Source organism: Paramisgurnus dabryanus, chromosome 4 (genome assembly GCF_030506205.2).
Source record: "Paramisgurnus dabryanus chromosome 4, PD_genome_1.1, whole genome shotgun sequence".
Lineage (NCBI taxonomy): Eukaryota > Metazoa > Chordata > Actinopteri > Cypriniformes > Cobitidae > Paramisgurnus > Paramisgurnus dabryanus.
Window position 1 is genome coordinate 37598240 of NC_133340.1, and position 18463 is coordinate 37616702.

The window sequence follows — 18463 nt, forward strand, 5'->3', positions numbered from 1 at the left end:
ACCTTCATATAAGTAACATCACAGTCTCTGATCTGGGACTCTACTACTGTGCTGAATTCAAGAGAGTATCAGGAGTGCAATATCGTGGAAACCGAACAACTCGTCTTTCTCTCGATGGTAATAAAACATTTTTTTATGTTTTTAGTATATTCATTGCAATTTTATCTTTATTAATCTTTATTACACATGTAAATCTTTCAAACTATCTTTTTCCATGTAAGGCAATAATAAAAACAATGGAAATGTAGTTGTTTATTTATATTTATCACTGTTTGTATTTGTTTTATTAATCCAGTAACTTCATGTTCTGGACCGTCCAGCAGCACCGTCTCCCCTCCTCCTCCTGTATCAGACTGTTTCCACTGCTGGACACTGCTGGTCAGTCTTTGTGTTGTGTGTTTTCTCCTCTGCTTCATCTGTGTCTACTGCCTATATCAGAGAAAAACTACAGGTATATATTCATACTGCTTTCTTTTTAAATTTTTGCAACTCATTCAGCCTTTTTCTGTATAAATAATTTAAAATGTGTTCATGGAAGTGGAGTTCACTCTTAACTATTTATTTCAGATGCTGGGACTGATCACAAAGAAAAGATAAAAAGTAGTAATAGCTTTGAGGTATGAACAACACAGACTCTCTCATGTTAAATTAACACAGTGAAGATAACAGATTTGTTTTTCTGCTGTTTTGGAAAAAGTTATAATAATTATATATATAATTAATTACTTCTTATAATTGATTCACAAATCAAAAAAAAATGGTGTTTCAGGGTAATGATGATGACGTGTGTTATGCTTCCTTGGATGTGACCAACAGAAGACAGAAACGACCCAAGAAGAAACAACAGCAGAGTTCAGACTTCAGTATTTATGCTCCGATCAAAACAGACACAGTATAAAACTTCTGATGAAGATTTTAAGTGTCAAAGCTTTTGAATTTTTTTACTGAAATAACATATTTCATGTGTGAATTTGACAAATTTAATTATTGTGGGCCTGCTGAGTAGTGAAAAACCAGAAGCTGCCATAAAATTAAAAACTTCAGAACAAGCTTTTATGACAGCATTAGTTTGTCACCAGAAATGAATTACTGTATTATACTCTTTTGGATTGTTAAATGTTAGATGTATCAGTGTAAATCACAATGAACAGAAATAATTATACAGTTCTTTTGATTCATTATTGATTCTTTTTTCTTTTTTAATAATTTTCTATTTTGCTTAATTTCACATGTCGGCTTTTCTTGGGGAACCACAAATGTTTCCACTTAAGTTGATCTCATCTGAGACAGAAATAGACATGAAGTTGTGTGTGTGTGTAGGTGTTAATGCCTGCTTATGTTGACAGTTTGCGGTGAGGTTGGTTTGTATGCATGCTGTGTCTGCAGCTTTCCTGTTCACTGATAGTTAAGAAAAGACTTCACATTTACTCAGAAATGATACTGTGTGCATTGGTTGTTGGACAAAACAATGATAGACTAACAGTTAGGGCTCAGGGATGGACATCACATGTTTAACATAGACCCTTTTACTGTTTGTACACAAATCTGCAACTGAAGTATGTCAAGAATCAGCAGTGAAGCAACACAGACAGAGAAAGTTATTTTAAAAAGTTGACTTTATCAACTTTTTTAACACGGTTCCCAGATCCGTGTACTATAGCGGAGTGTATAGAAGACGTTAGCAGATGGCCAAATATAAAGTGGCCAGATACATATACGTATATCAGTGTATCATATTAGTGCAACCAAACGCAACAACCAGACATTTTGATGCTGGGAAACCATTTTGATAAACTTCCTGAGTTGCTAACACTTTACCACTGGGGAACAACACCACTTCTGTTGCCAAAATGAGCGTGCTGGCTATTTGATCACATGCTTTAAAAAAGGGTCTAAAAGTCTTCCACTGGTTGCATATACAGTTTTGTTCCTTTCTGCACTAAAAAGTCAAGTCTTTACTTTGCTGGTTTAAAGAGGCTCTGTGCATTTTTACAGACCAAATACAAACATTATGTGTCATTAATTACCATTGGGTTAAACAGCACTAAAAGCTTAGCCTGACGTTGTCATACTAAATAGAGGGTATGCATTGACGTCACTTTACACGTGACCACGCCGGAACACGCCCTGTTGAGTGGTAAACGTTCAACAAAATGGTTGGTTTTCATAGCGGCTGCTGCATAAGGCCAGTAAAACTGACTATTATCAGCTTAAATAGAATTTAGTTGGACTTGATAGCAGAGGTGGACAATACTTAGTTACAATTGATACATTTTACAAGCATCTGTGCATTATTAGGTTGTTTGTATTGGGAAAATTTTACCTCACTACATTCTAAAGCATATAATCATACTGTGTATTCTTTAGATATTAAATAAATTTTAATATGCAATATTAATTACATTAAAATTGTGTACTTTTACTTGCGTAAAAGAATGTACAGTAATGTACTTAAATATTAAATGTAAAACAAAAACTTGTATTTATGAAATGTAATAGAGTAAAAATATATTAATATAATATAATAAAAAATAGAGTATAATAATATGCTTTGGATTGTATGTTCTCCAAAGAAAAACACGGATAAAATACAAATACGTTTAAGTAGAAAGTAAAAACTCTGCTTGATGGTGACCCTAGCAACCTGTCAACCCACCTGTGGTCTGTGGATGTTGGGATGAACGATCTATTTACTTCTCCTTTTGGTGTTTTTGAGCAGTCTGTAAAACGATAGCTCAAAATTCTTGTTAATCTGTTAGTACAGTCTATCGCACAACAGCTTTCGACGCGTTTTCACCATGTTTTTGCTGATTTCACACTGTACACTAATTCTGCTGCTCTGTCTTTTGCCACTCAGTGGGCGTAACCGCAGTTAAGGGAGATAACAATAAATAACTTAACCAGGTAAAAATGGTTAAACAATGATAACAATGAACTGAGATAATTAAGCGATCACAAAAACTAAAACTACAAACGGAACCGTGACAAAAGTAATGGAAACATGTATTCTTGATGTCCAATAGGTGTGAGTTTCATGATGTGAAGGTGTGCAGTTTGTAAGTGGTCTGAAACGCTTGGGGGTTTCCTATTTTGACATGTTTAGATTTTGTTGCTTTGCAATTTAAAACATTATAACAAAATAAAGCAGCTCATGAATTATGGTCAAACATAAAGGGAAAAATTTATGATGGCCCGTTGAATTATTCGAAAATAATGCCCACCCAATGTGGAAATGCCATTACACCGCAGTAATTTTTTCTGCTTATACTACAGACATTGCTCTGGTGGTTATTTTAAGACATTTGGTGAGTTTATCGAAAAATAATGCGTATGTGTGAAACATTTCTAAACCAATCAAAATAAAGCATTCAACAGCCCCATGGTATAAAGTGATGAAAAATGTTCACACACAAAAGGTTTTTGTCTTTAAATCATGTACTGACCACAAATGTGTCTTCTGGTTTAAGGCTTAGCAACATTTCAAATGTTGTAAAGCAATAGACCCTTTTATATATGTATATATGTAATGTATATTATATTAGTGCAACCAAACGCAACAATCAGACATTTTGATTCTGAGAAACCGTTTTGATAAACTTTCCGAATTACTGACACGTTAGAACCAGTGGGGAACAACACCACTTCCGTTGCTAAAATGCGCGCGAAGGCTATTTGATCTGTGAAAGGGTCAATAGAAGCACACGACCAGAGCACTTTTGATAAGGAGACTGGTAATTGGTTGATGCACCTTTCACTCAAATGTCCAGCTCATTTTTCCAATGGCGTAAACCAATCGGATGAGAGCTGATATCTGCATCACTAAAGTTATACACAGTTATTCACACTCACTCGCTGAGATAGAGAGATCAAGAGTTACTACACTGTCATGTAAGAAAATTTATACTTCTTCATGTGTTATTAGTTATTGTAATATTTTAAGCAGCTATTGTTTAAAAATGTAATTAGCTGTAATAATTTTTTTCATATATTTAAAAAATCCCGGCAAATTTTTTTTTTTTAATAAATACTTTTATTTAATTTTTGCTCTTGTAGATGTACTGTTACTGTTCAGTCAGACAATAATCAACGGAGTTGAAATCGAGATGAAGGTTAGACCAGGAGACAACATCACTCTTCACTGTGACCGTGCTTTAATGCTACCCACATTGTATGGATAAAAAACTCGTCTCATGCATATCATCCCACTCTTTTTTAAGGGAATCGGAGTCTGGCGGGGTGGAAACTTGGAAGAAGATGCGATGTGAGGAGATGGAAGTCTAAAAAAGTCCAGAACAAAATATTAATTGTTTCTGCAAACATTAAAGCAAAAATATGACCACAGCTACACCTAATATTACAAACTTTTAAGCCAAAAACAGAAGAAATTTGCGAAACTTACTGAGGTGCAGTGCTGTGTGTTGCCAAACACAACCTGGGTTTTTTTGCCATCACCTCCATCTTAACTGCATTCGTCCTATTTAGCTGTAATAACCAAACCAGTTAATTCATGTTTATACATTTTTTTTTATTGAAAGTGCAACTAGCGCAGCTCAAGAATCAAGTAAATTTTTACCTGTGTGGTAGGAGAAGCGCAACGCTTGCGTGAAGGAGAATTTCTATAAAACATGTCAAAATACTGTAAGAGCTGTTTTTGCTAACATTCAGGCACTGAAGAATTGCAAGTAATAAAAAAACTACTACACACTATATTAAAAGGTTATGGCTAAAATGGAGAGACTTCGTTAAAACTTACTGAGCCACATAACTGATTTGAACCTCCATCTCCTCTACTGCGTTTGTATTATTTGTCTGTAAAATAAGCAACAGAGATTTAATGCATGCAAATCAAACCACCATTATAAATTGAAATTGGCATTAGTTATGCCCAAGGCTCTGGTAAATTTCTACCTGTAGGGTTGAAGCAGCAAAACGCTTGCACAAAGATGTAGAGGTCTGAGGAGGCAATGGCTTTGCTGAGGGCCAGACAGGAGGAGATGGATTCCTGAAATTACATATAAATGTACTGTAAAAATGGTTTCCGCTAAGCACTAAATAATTGCCATAAAAAATACACCACATAATACTACAAGGGTTCAAAGGTTAAGGCTAAAATGGAGAGACTTCGTTAAAACTTACTGAGCCACATAACTGCTTTGAACCTCCATCTCCTCTACTGGTTCTACATTATGTGGCTGTAAATAAAACAGAGATTTAATGCATGCAAATCAAACCACCATTATAGGTTACACTTTATTTTGATAGTCCACTTTAGACATTCTACTAACTATAAATAACTTTGCAACTACATGTCAACTAACTTTCAATAATTTGCAACTATACGTCAACTAACTGTCATTAGAGTATTAGTAGAGTGTAAGGGTTGGGGTTAGGGAAGAGGTTTGGGTTAGTGGAATAAGTTGACATGCACATGCAAAGATACTTCTAGACAGTTGAATGTCTGTTGAGATATCATCGCAATCAAGTGTTAGTAGATATTAAGCAGACAGTTTATTAATTATCTAAAGATTGGTAATTGATAAGTAGTTGATAAGTAGTTGCAAAGTTTCTTATAATCAGTAAAATGTCTAAAGTGGACTATCGAAATAAAGTGTTACCCCATTATAAATTGAAATTGGCATTAGTTATGCCCAAGGCTCTGGTAAACTTCTACCTGTAGGGTTGAAGCAGCAAAACGCTTGCACAAAGATCTAGAGGTCTGAGGAGGCAATGGCTTTGCTGAGGGCCAGACAGGAGGAGATGGATTCCTGAAATTACATATAATTGTACTGTAAATGTTGTTTCTGCTAACATTCAAGCACAAAATAATTGCTAATAAAAACTACTACACATAATACTACAAAGGTTAAGGCTAAAATGGGGAGACTTTGTTAAAACTTACTGAGCAACATAACTGCTTTCTACTTCCATCTCCTCTTCTGGATCTGCATTATGTGGCTGTAAATAAAACAGAGATTTAATGCATGCAAATCAAACCACCTTTATAAATTAAAATAGATTTTGTTCAGGCTCTGTTAAATTTCTACCTGTAGTTGATGAGGAGCACGACGCTTGTGTGAGGAAGTCATGGATGGCTTGGTTGGTGAGGGCCAGACAGGAGGATGTGAATGTCTAAAAAACCAAAAAATAATTAAGAACCATTTCTATAAATATTCAAAGATTAAAAATGCTGCTAAGATGAACGTTACAAATGCAAAAACAGAAGAAATTTGCTAAACTTACTGAGGTAGGGCAGAGCACAATCTGGACCTTTTTTGTTTCACTGCAGCACATGCACGACGCTTGTGCAAGGGAGTCTGGGCATGAGGAGCCACAGGGAGGGCTGGAGGGAGAAGGACCATAGAAGCCACAGGAGCAGGTGAGGGAAGGACCTGGAATGTAGGATCCTCATGGTCAGAAGCAGAAGTAGAAGCAGGTAAGGGGAGAACTGGCACTATAGGCTCCTCATGGTCCAGAGCAGAAGTAGAAGCAGGTAAGGGGAGAACTGGCATTATAGGCTCCTCATGGTCCAGAGCAGAAGTAGAAGCAGGTAAGGGGAGGACCGGCACTATAGGCTCCTCATGGTCCAGAGCAGAAGTAGAAGCAGGTAAGGGGAGAACTGGCATTATAGGCTCCTCATGGTCCAGAGCAGAAGTAGAAGCAGGTAAGGGGAGGACCGGCACTATAGGCTCCTCATGGTCCAGAGCAGAAGTAGAAGCAGGTAAGGGGAGGACCGGCAAAATAGGCTGCTCATGGTCCAGAGCAGAAGTAGGAGCAGGTAAGGGAAGGACCGGCACTATAGGCTCCTCATCGTCCAGAGCAGAAGTAGGAGCAGGTAAGGGGAGGAGCGGCACTAGAGGCTCCTCATGGTCCGGAACAGGTAATGGGAGGACTGGCAATATAGGCTCCTCATAGTCCCGAGCAGCCATAAGAGCAGGTGTGTGGAGGATGTGCCCTGCAGGTTCCTCCTGTTCCAGAGCAGCCGCATTTACTGAAGGGTCCACAGGATCAGGTACCAATCGATTTTTTATTGGATAGTCCTCCATGGGAGCCACAAGCTGAGCAGGTGGGGGAAGAACATCCAGCAGAGGGTTCTCGTGATCCTCAATACCGTATAAAATATGATGGGGTTCAATGATGAAGAATATGGAGGGGAACCTAGAAACACAGGTCTAATAATGTAATAATGTTTCTGCAAACATTTAGTCACCAAGCAGTTGAGGTCAATAAAAGAAAAACTTTTTATCAATGACCAAAGCTAAACCTTCAGAACATACTACAAATATTAAAATGTACCGCAATCAACATATATTTCACAAATGCCCAAAACAAACTGCATTTATGTCATTATTATCTTTAAACATGGAATTAATATTAACATTAATTGCATGACTTCTAATGTACCAATCCACTTCTGTTGGCAGTGGTGTACCAAATGATAAACATTGTTGTAGCAGCCTTCTAAAAATGCAGTTACTGCTAGACTTTGAACTAATGAATTTAAGACAAAACTTTTTAACATTTTGTATCACGAGACTGTCTCACAGTACCCCTTTAATATCATATCTTACAAACACAAATAAGATCCTCGTACCTCCTGATGAACCTGTGGAGGTTGTCCAACTTTTTCCCCCAATCCTGTTTCCGGTGGAGATTCATCATCTTCACAAACATTGCCTGCCTCACAAGTTTGCAGGCCTCCTCTGAGGTTTGGGCGAACTGCACTAGTTTCATCCCAACCTTATACCTGTAAAGAGGAACATCATCATTCAAAAACCAACGCTGCTTTCTAAAAATGATTTATCTTATCAATGTGCCTTTCTCACAAAAACACTAAAATTAAAAATGTTATTGCAATGAAACAACTGAAGCTCTAGAAGGTCTTACCGGAAGGCTGCAGACACACGTGCACCAGACATTCGGATTAAATCGTGAACCAACACGTCCACCCGGTTCTGGATCAAATCAGTCTCCGTGCCCATGACAGCCTCCTAGAGATCACATTATCATTGGTTAGGTAAGATACATATTACATTGTAGCACTCTAAACTCTCTATAAAGCATTTTAAAGATGACACAATCTCACCTTCTGTGCGCAGACTGCATGAGGAGCCACAGGAAGGGCAGGAGCGAGAGAAAGGACTCGCATTATAGGCCTTTCATGGTCCAGGTGAGAAGTAGGTGCAGGAAGGGGGAGGACCGGCATTATAGGCTCCTCATCGTCCAGAGCAGAAGTAGGAGCAGGTAAGGGGAGGAGCGGCACTATAGGCTCCTCATGGTCCGGAACAGGTAAGGGGAGGACTGGCAATATAGGCTCCTCATAGTCCAGAGCAGCCATAGGAGCAGGTGAGCGGAGGATGTGCCCTGCAGGCTCCTCGTGTTCCAGAGCAGCCGCATTTCCTGAAGGGTCCAAAGGATCAGGTACCAATAGATCTTCTATTGGATAGTCCTCCATGGGAGCCACAAGCTGAGCAGGTGGGGGAAGAGCATCCAGTAGAGGGTTCTCGTGATCCTCAATACCGTATAAAATATGATGGGGTTCAATGATGAAAAATATGGAGGGAAACCTAGAAACACAGGTCTAATAATGTAATAATGTTTCTGCAAACATTAAGGCACCAAGCAGTTGATGTCAATAAAAGAAAAACTTTATATCAATGACCAAAGCTAAACCTTCAGAAAATACTACAAATATTAAAATGTACCGGAATCAACATATATTTCACAAATGCCCAAACGAACTGCATTTATGTCATTATTATCTTTAAACATGGAATTAATATTAACATTAATTGCATGACTTCTAATGTACCAATCCACTTCTGTTGGCAGTGGTGTACCAAATGATAAACATTCATGATAGATGTTGTAGCAGCCTTCTAAAAATGCAGTTACTGCTAGACTTTGAACTAATGAATTTAAGACAAAACTTTTTAACATTTTGTATCACGAGACTGTCTCACAGTACCCCTTTAATATCATATTTTACAAACACAAATAAGATCCTCGTACCTCCTGATGAACCTGTGGAGGTTGTCCAACTTTTTCCCCCAATCCTGTTTCCGGTGGAGATTCATCATCTTCACAAACATTGCCTGCCTCACAAGTTTACAGGCCTCCTCTGAGGTTTGGGCGAACTGCACTAGTTTCATCCCAACCTTATACCTGTAATGACGAACATCATCATTCAAAAACCAACGCTGCTTTCTAAAAACGATTTATCTGATCAATGTGCCTTTCTCACAAAAACACTAAAATTAAAAATGTTATTGCAATGAAACAACTGAAGCTCTAGAAGGTCTTACCGGAAGGCTGCAGACACACGTGCACCAGACACTCGGATTAAATCGTGAACCAACACGTCCACCCGGTTCTGGATCAAATCAGTCTCCGTGCCCATTACAGCCTCCTAGAGATAACATTATCATTGGTGAGGTAAGATACATATTACATTGTAGCACTCTAAACTCTCTATAAAGCATTTTAAAGATGACACAATCTCACCTTCTGTGCGAAGACTGCATGAGGAGCCACAGGGAGGGCTGGAGGGAGAAGAAGGACCCGCTTTATAGGCCTTTCATGGTCCAGGTGAGAAACAGGAGCAGGAAGGGGGAGGACCTGCAAAATAGGCTCCTCATGGTCCAGAGCAGAAGTAGGAGCAGGTAAGGCGAGGACCGGCACAATAGGTTCCTCATTGTCCAGGGGAGTAGTAGGAGCAGGTAAGGCGAGGACCGGCACAATAGGTTCCTCATTGTCTAGGGGAGTAGTAGGAGCAGGTAAGGGGAGGACTGGCAATATAGGCTCCTCATAGTCCCGAGCAGCCATAGGAGCAGGTGAGCGGAGGATGTGCCCTGCAGGCTCCTCGTGTTCCAGAGCAGCCGCATTTCCTGAAGGGTCCAAAGGATGAGGTACCAATAGATCTTCTATTGGATAGTCCTCCATGGGAGCCACAAGCTGAGCAGGTGGGGGAAGAACATCCAGTAGAGGGTTCTCGTGATCCTCAATACCGTATAAAATATGATGGGGTTCAATGATGAAAAATATGGAGGGAAACCTAAAAACACAGGTCTAATAATGTAATAATGTTTCTGCAAACATTTAGGCACCAAGTTGATGTCAATAAAAGAAAAATGTTATATCAATGACCAAAGGTAAACCAACATACTACAAATATTAAAATGTACCGGAATCAACATATATTTCACAAATGCCCAAAACGAACTGCATTTATGTCATTATTATCTTTAAACATGGAATTAATATTAACATTAATTGCATGACTTCTAATGTACCAATTCACTTCTGTTGGCAGTGGTGTACCAAATGACAAACATTCATGATAGATGTTGTAGCAGCCTTCTAAAAATGCAGTTACTGCTAGACTTTTAACTAATGAATTTAAGACAAAAATTTTGAACATTTTGTATCACGAGACTGTCTCACAGTACCCCTTTAATATCATATCTTACAAACACAAATAAGATCCTCGTACCTCCTGATGAACCTGTGGAGGTTGTCCAACTTTTTCCCCCAATCCTGTTTCCGGTGGAGATTCATCATCTTCACAAACATTGCCTGCCTCACAAGTTTACAGGCCTCCTCTGAGGTTTGGGCGAACTGCACTAGTTTCATCCCAACCTTATACCTGTAAAGAGGAACATCATCATTCAAAAACCAACGCTGCTTTCTAAAAATGATTTATCTGATCAATGTGCCTTTCTCACAAAAACACTAAAATTAAAAATGTTATTGCAATGAAACAACTGAAGCTCTAGAAGGTCTTACCGGAAGGCTGCAGACACACGTGCACCAGACACTCGAATTAATTCGTGAACCAACACCTTCACCCGGTTCTGGATAAAATCAGTCTCCGTGCCCATGACAGCCTAGAGATCACATTATCATTAGTGAGGTAAGATACATATTACATTGTAGCACTCTAAACTCTCTATAAAGCATTTTAAAGATGACACAATCTCACCTTCTGTGCGCAGACTGCATGAGGAGCCACAGGGAGGGCTGGAGGGAGAAGAAGGACCCGCTTTATAGGCCTTTCATGGTCCAGGTGAGAAGTAGGAGCAGGTAAGGGGAGGACCGGCAAAATAGGCTCCTCATGGGCCAGGGCAGAAGTAGGAGCAGGTAAGGGGAGGACCGGCATTATAGGCTCCTCATCGTCCAGAGCAGAAGTAGAAGCAGGTAAGGGGAAGACAGGCACTAAAGGCTCCTCATGGTACAGAGCAGGTAAGGGGACGACCTGGACTGTAGGATCCTTGTGGTCCAGAGTTGTAACAGCAGGTAAGGGGAAGACTGGCACTAGATCCACAGCAGCCACAGGTGCAGGTGAGGGCAGGACCTGAACTGCAGGAACCTCATGGTCCGGAGCAGAAGTAGGAGCAGGTAAAGGAGAGACCGGCACTATGGGCTCCTCATGGTTCAGAGCAGAAGTAGGAGCAGGTAAAGGAGAGACCAGCACTATAGGCTCATCATGGTCTGGAGCAGGAAAGGGGAGGACCGGCACTATAGGTTCCTCGTGGTCCGGAGCAGGTAAGGGGAGGACCGGCACTATAGGTTCCTCGTGGTCCGAAGCAGGTAAGGGGAGGACCGGCACTATAGGCTCCTCATATTGTAGAGCAGCCATAGGACCAGGTGAGGTGACGATGTGCCCTGCAGGCTCCCTGATGAAAAATATGGAGGGAAACCTAGAACCACAGGTTAAATACTGTAAGTAATGTTTCTGCAAACATTTAGGCACCAAGCAGTTCATGTCAATTACAGAAAAACTTTTTATCACTGACTTTAAGGTGGAAAAGAGGATGTTTGTTTTATACATTTTTGCAATATTACTTGAAACTGTCTTTAGTAAATGATAAAAGACTATTTATTAGGTGCACTGAAAGTAATAATATTAATACGTCATCTGTGCACAAGATAGGGCCTTAAAAACATCGGCCAATTGCTCATGCGGTCATCGCGATCATCATTGGCCCTCTGGCTTGTCAATCACTGCCATTACGATCCTTGTGAGATACGTGCGCGCTCCAGTAACTTTACACAGGCGACGCATACGCATATCGCATGAAACTCCGTCTTAAATTTCGGTTTGTTTTCATTGTCAATCCTGCTTTCCTCCTCGAATTTGCACCACGGAAGAGAAAAAACCCGAAGTATTACGCAAAAGAAAGACTTTTTTAAAGCCGCTGGGAATAGGAGAAAATTGTCAGAAGAACGTAACTTACTTAATGTAACCAGAGTCGTTAATGGAGAAACATTTAAACGCTGGAGAGCAATGAAGGAACAGAGAGGTGTCAAGACAGACGCGCAGTTCGCAAAAATTCTTCTCAACAGGTAAAAGTGATTATTCTTTCTTTGTGGAATAATTATTGTTGTACTGTTATTCAGGTATATTGATGTTGTTCTTGTACTGTAGTTGTAAGGCAGTGACCAGTCTGCTACGTGCTAGTTGAAATGGGAGTAAGTTAGCGTCGACTGATCTAACGCTTTAACGTCTTATGTGTTTATTATCATATCATTTCACATAATAAATCCACTGACGCGACACAGCATATGCCGGTGGCAAACAAACACTCGTTCGTCCACGAGTTTTGGAAGGCGTTCCCTAGAAATGAGCTGTGAAGGCGGGAGGCTGTTCTTACGCATGCGCTCATTTAAAAAACTCACTAACCGTTTTTGGATTCTCAGTCGGCGAAAAACATCCTCTTTTGCGCCTTTAAGCTAAACCTTCAGTACTACAAATATTAAAATGAACCTATCCCAAGAAACATACATTTCACAAATGCCCAAAATGGACTGCATTTATGTCATTATTATCTTTAAACATGACATTAATATTAACATTAATTGCATGACTTTTAATGAACCAATCCACATCTGTTAGCAGCGGTGTGCCAAATGACAAACATTCATGATATATGTTGCAGCAGTCTTTTAAAAATGCAGTTACTGCTAGACTTTGAACTAATTTAATTTGAACTAACTTAAAACTTTTTAACATTTTGTATCACAAGACTGTCTCACAGTACCCCTTTAATATCATATCTTAAATACACAAATAAGATCCTTGTACCTTCTGATGAATCTTTGGAGGTCGTCCAACTTTCCCCCCCAATCCTGATTCCAGTGGAGATTCATCATCTTCACAAACATTGCCTGCCTCACAAGTTTGCAGGCCTCCTCTGAGGTTTGGGGGAAATGCACCAGATTCATCCCAACCTCAAATCTGTAAAGAGGAACATCATCATTCAAATACCAACTCTGCTTTCTAACAATTATTTATTTGATCAAATTGCCTGTCTAACAAAAACACTAAAATTAAAAATGTTATTGCAGTGAAACAACTGAAGCTCTAGAAGGTCTTACCCGAAGAGTGCAGACACACGTGCACCAGACACTCGGATTATGTCCACCCTGTTCTGAATCAGAGCAGTCTTCATGCCCACGACAGCCTCCTAGATCACATTATCATTGGTGAGGTAAGATACATATTACACTGTAGCACTCTAGACCAGTGTTTCCCAATCCTAGTCCTCGAGGCCCCCCTCCCAGAAAATTTTAGATGTCTCCTTATTTAACACACCTGATTTAACTCATCAGCTTGTTAGGGAGACATGTTTACCATTTTGGAAGGAGGCAGATAAGTTGAATCAGGTGTTTTAAATAAGGACATCTAAAACTTTCTGGGAGGGGGGCCTCGAGGACCAGGATTGGGAAGCACTGCTCTAGACCATCGGTCTTCAACAGGGGGTCCAGGTACCCTTGGGGGTCCATGGTGGTATTACTGGGGTTCAAATATAGTTTGAATGCAAAATAATATTTTTGGAAAATGAAAGTAGCCATCAACATGCTGATAATAAAAATATAAATTCCCCCAATATAATGTATTCAGTTAAATTAAAATGTTATGTAGTATGTTAGAAATTATTATTTAAGTCTTTTTGTAACATAATAACGAAGTATGTATTATAAATAATAATAAATACACTCCTAATTTGATACATGTACTGGGGGTCCCTGCTCCTCCTCTCTATCCAATAAGTGGTCCCTAGCCTAAAAACGTTTTAAGACCACTGTTTAGACTCTCTTTAAAGCATTTTAAAGCTGACACAATCTCACCTCCTGTGCGCAGACAGGTTCTGCTGGTGGAGAAGAGGGTGCTTGTGGTTCTGGGACCACAGACGGTTCACTATCCTCCTGGGAATCAACTGTCATTTCGACCGTGTCGTCAGGGTCCGCCTCGGTAGCGAGCTCTTCAGACAGGTGAGAAACCTCCTGATGGCTGGTTTCCTTTGTGGCCTCCGATTCCTGGCTCTGTGGAGAAGCTGAGGAGAACAAAAAAGAGAGAGTCAACGAAACACTTGGTCATCCAAGATTGATATTTTGTTGAAACCTTTAACAGACAACATCTGCAACAACTTCAGGGTTTATCACCAATATATTCAAATAATGATATGCTTCTGTACCCCCTGAGAGAGCTGGTGGCTCTGAAGAGACCTTTTTCTCATTTTCAGCATGAGCCACCTCGAAAATAAGAGGCTCACATGCTGAGGGCAGGACACTGACCACCTGGTGCACAATACACCCCTCGAGCGTCTCCGCAACAGAGGAATTCCTGATCCAGGAGAAAACAGTTAGTAAACAGTAAATCATTTGCCATGAGAGCTGAAAACTTAATGACTCCCACTGATATGAGACATATAAAAATATACAAGAATACATGTTACCCTTCAGAAAGAGAGTCAACTGCCACAGAGGATGGCTCGTAAATGGTGGAAGTCTCTGACTCCCTCTCCTCACAGAGATCTTCCACCTTCGGTTGCATCACAGCCATCTCATCTGGACCTGTAAATAAAAAGTAGCCAAAAGTTAAAAAATAATACACAATACCTAATTTATTATATAATTCTATAATTTTTTTATGTAACAGGCTAATTATTAGACTTTTAATTGCAATGTATTATCATGTTTTACTGTAATCTGTCATATTTAGTTACCCCACTGGCAATTCTGGGCCCTATGAAAGAATATGAGGATGACCTATTACGTTTGCTATTGTTTTTTACCACTATAATCAGTGTTTAGTCAGAGACCTTCCATGTCTGTAGCTATACAATAATTTATTCTGCAAATGTAAGTTTAATAGAAAAATACAGTATAGTAATAAAGTATTTAGAGAAAATGCAACATTCTTAGAGAAAAAACATACATGATATGGTGTGTATGAACCATAACCTAAAAACATTTTGCTTCATCCTTACTTATATAATGCTAACTTTATTTACAAATAAAAAAAAATCAGTGTGGACAAAAATTATATTCTCCTCATTTTCAGCAGTGAAAAACGCATCCTATTAAATTGGCCATTAGATAACTGTTAGCTGTTGGTTAACTGACGCTAACATTACGGCAAAAGGAAGTTACATTTCTTTAAAAAAACATATTGGGCCTATTTTCTCTCTCTCTCTCTCTCTGACCGCTGTAGTCTCTTTTTTAGTTTCTTATTTTCAGACTTATACTTCCTCGTCAAAGACATCTCTAATTTGGTACCATCAGTGGCTTGAAGTTAAGTAGCTACTCGCGCGCGCGTCTCAAACGATTTGATGAAACCATGCAGTGAATGGGGAGCGCCCCTGTTTACCCCAAATTACTACTTGATTAACAAAAATAAAAAATGTCAAGGACTAGAAAATTAACGATAATTTGATAATGAAATAAGTGTAACAATAAAAATATTTTCAGAACAGTTATTGATAACAGACTTATCGATAAAAAGAGAAAAGTAAGAATAACTTACAAACTTCCTCTATTATTCCCGCTGCAGGAGACTCAGGAGGTGCGCTGGCCGCGGTGCTGATCGTAACCGGGCGATCTTCAGGGGGAGGTCCGACACTGATCACGCGTTTGTTTTTCCTACAGAAAAACAGAGTTAACCCACGATCCAGACCTGAAAATATCCACGCTGATCGTCGATCATAGTCCGACTGACTAAACTCAGAGGACAATGGTCGTTCGTAAAAGAAAATTACAGAACTCATGGCTGTAAAGAAGTATGAATTCGCAAAACAAGTGTAAAACGCAGTAAAAACTTTGAACTCGCAAGAGACAACGCCGAACTAAAAAACCCACAACTTAAAGACGAGCGCGCTGGCTTATATAGGGTGACGTAATAGAACAATAAAACAACAACAAAAACACCATGGTTACTAGTATACACAAAATAACCAAGGTTTTGACAACCATGATTTTCAAAAACCATAGTAAATGGTTAAAACCATCAACACGCACACACGCACTACACTTTTCTGCAGTTACCTGCTATTGCTCAAGTGGAAGGGGTGTTTACAGTTACCTGACACTTTTTTATACTGTTTTAATACTACATACAACATTCCTATACTTTCTAATAAAGAGACTGAGAAATGATTATATATGATCACTATTGCAAAAACAACAACTCTAATGGTGGCATGGTGGCCTAAAATTTTTACTCATTCAATGCAAACAAGACAACAATAAAAGTTTTTTGCCAACATTGACAAGAACATTGTTATAGAAACCCTTACAAAATTACCTTGCTTTAACCTTACAAACGATGGTTTTACTCCAGTAACCCTGGTTATTTTGTGGTAACTATGATTTAACTATAGTAATGTTTTTTGTTTTAAATGTAGTAAAACCATGGTTGATTTTCATAAGAGTTTCTATAACAATGTTCTTGTCAAAGTCTTTCTCATTCATTTTGGTATTTTCTCTTAAACAATCTGAAAATCGGTGCTGCACAAAGAACGATAAGGAGGCCAGAATGTAAACAAGCAGATCCGACCGATACATTCAAACATGGTAGAACGTTAACACAGGTTTTGTATTGCTTGGAAGTTTCTAGAAAAAAGGCAAAACCTCAACTCATAAGGTGCTGTTCAGGCACTTCTTTCTTTAAATAGGATTCGGTTCTATAATTGTATGAAACCCAAATAGAGATTTCTTGGCAGCAAATTCCAGGGGTGGGTTTGGTATGCCATACATATTAACTGAACCACTCCCGAAAAAGAACTCTGTAGAAAACCTGTGGGGTGAATTGAAGAGAAGATTCCATGAGAATCTGAAAGATTTGGAGAAGGTCTGTATAGAGTAATAATTAATAACTTACCATGTCTCATCAGGCATTATAGGAGAAGGCCAATTGCAAGGCCATTATTAGTGAAGTGCACTGCAGTAGCGGCTGATGACATTTTAGGCAGGCGGAATGATGTTTAGTTTTCACATTTTTCTTGGGAAGACATTCATACATATACACTTAAAGGCATTAAAGTATGTTTTAATTGTAATGTTGTGGTGCTTTTAATGTTAAGTTAGGGTGTTTAACTCTTATGCTTGTATTTTGTTACTTCTCGTTTTGGCTGTCATAAAAAACAGTTTGGGTTTCTTCATCATGGCCTCCATCTTCTCACAACCTAATGCTTGCTGTAGAAAAAAAAAACATAGATTTAATGGCATGTGAGTGAAACAACCTTTATAAATTAAAAATTGCATTAGTAATGCTAAGGTCTCTGGTAAATGGCTACCTGTGAGGTATAAGGAGCACAATGTTAGTCAAGGAGTCTGAAGAGGGGTATGGTGTGCAGTAGAGAAGATGCAAGGAGATAAATGCCTAACAATGATTAAACAAGTAAATGGATTTCTGCAAACATTCACGCATGAAGCAAAAAAGTTAAAAATGATCACAGCTAAACCTACTATTACAAATATTTAAGCTAAAACTGCAGGAATTTCCTAAACTTATTGAGCTACAGTGCTGTGCATTACCACACAGTCTGCTTTTTTATTATCACCTTCATGTCCACAACTGCTTCTTTCTTATTTTGTTGTAAAATATTGTTAAGCACCGTTTCAGTAAATATTCAAAGACTAAGCAATGCTGTTAGGACAAATATTACAAATGTTAGAGCTAAAACAGAATGAATTTTAAAAACTTACTGAGCTACAATACAGTGTGGGACCAAACACAGTCTGGACTAGTGCTGCACAATTAATCGCATCGCAATCGCAATCGCGATGTCAGCCTGTGCAATTATATGACAGCAAAATGTTGCAATTATATTAAATAAATACATGTTTGGACTTGTTAACACAAACTTTCTGATAACAGTTTAATGATTTTCCTTGCTGTTTAAAAAAAGAAAGAAAAACGAACAAAAAGGGCAGTGCACGTGCATGCACGTGTGTGGCGTGCGTCGTCACTTGTGTGTGCGCAGCGCGGAAATACCAGAGCGAAGATGGATGCAGAGGAGATTGACAGTGATCTGGTAGCTAAAAAAAACTCTACGTCTGTTGTATGGCGGTATTTTGGATTTAGGATTACTGACACTGAGCAGTTGCTACATCACGTGGCAATACGAAAATATTTCTAGTTTTACAAATACACATTTTAGCATTATCACTAAAATGTGTGTGG

At 38.9% G+C, this 18463-nt stretch overlaps 1 protein-coding gene and 2 long non-coding RNA genes across 3 annotated transcripts; 1 reads left to right on the top strand and 2 right to left on the bottom strand.

The window, feature by feature from the left end:
- Nucleotides 1-305: 305 nt before the first annotated feature.
- Nucleotides 306-964, top strand: LOC135735572 (uncharacterized). The gene is made up of 3 exons (XR_010527657.1): nt 306-451; nt 568-617; nt 770-964. It is a non-coding gene; the product is annotated as an uncharacterized lncRNA (long non-coding RNA).
- A 3171-nt stretch (nt 965-4135) lies between these two features.
- LOC135736143 (uncharacterized) lies at nt 4136-9939 on the bottom strand. The gene is made up of 16 exons (XM_065254930.2): nt 9502-9939; nt 9303-9406; nt 9010-9162; nt 8084-8564; nt 7885-7988; nt 7592-7744; nt 6241-7155; nt 6045-6129; nt 5900-5955; nt 5672-5765; nt 5137-5192; nt 4909-5002; nt 4754-4809; nt 4574-4616; nt 4400-4482; nt 4136-4277 (listed from the first exon to the last, which is right to left on the bottom strand). Exons 1-16 carry the CDS (start codon nt 9937-9939, stop codon nt 4136-4138), a joined length of 3057 nt encoding a protein of 1018 aa, XP_065111002.1.
- A 7-nt stretch (nt 9940-9946) lies between these two features.
- On the bottom strand, nt 9947-10846 carry LOC135736154 (uncharacterized). The gene is made up of 3 exons (XR_010527809.1): nt 10783-10846; nt 10490-10642; nt 9947-10051 (listed from the first exon to the last, which is right to left on the bottom strand). It is a non-coding gene; the product is annotated as an uncharacterized lncRNA (long non-coding RNA).
- Between the last annotated feature and the right edge of the window lie 7617 nt (nt 10847-18463).

Coding starts and splice junctions, on each gene's coding strand:
- LOC135736143 (XM_065254930.2), bottom strand. CDS start 9,939: ATGGAGGACTATCCAATAGAAGATCTATTGGTACCTCATCCTTTGGAC. Junction 5,193..5,671: donor TTGCTGCTTCAACCCTACAG/GTAGAAGTTTAC, acceptor TTTTATTTACAG/CCACATAATGTAGAACCAGT. Junction 4,278..4,399: donor ACACACAGCACTGCACCTCA/GTAAGTTTCGCA, acceptor GGACTTTTTTAG/ACTTCCATCTCCTCACATCG.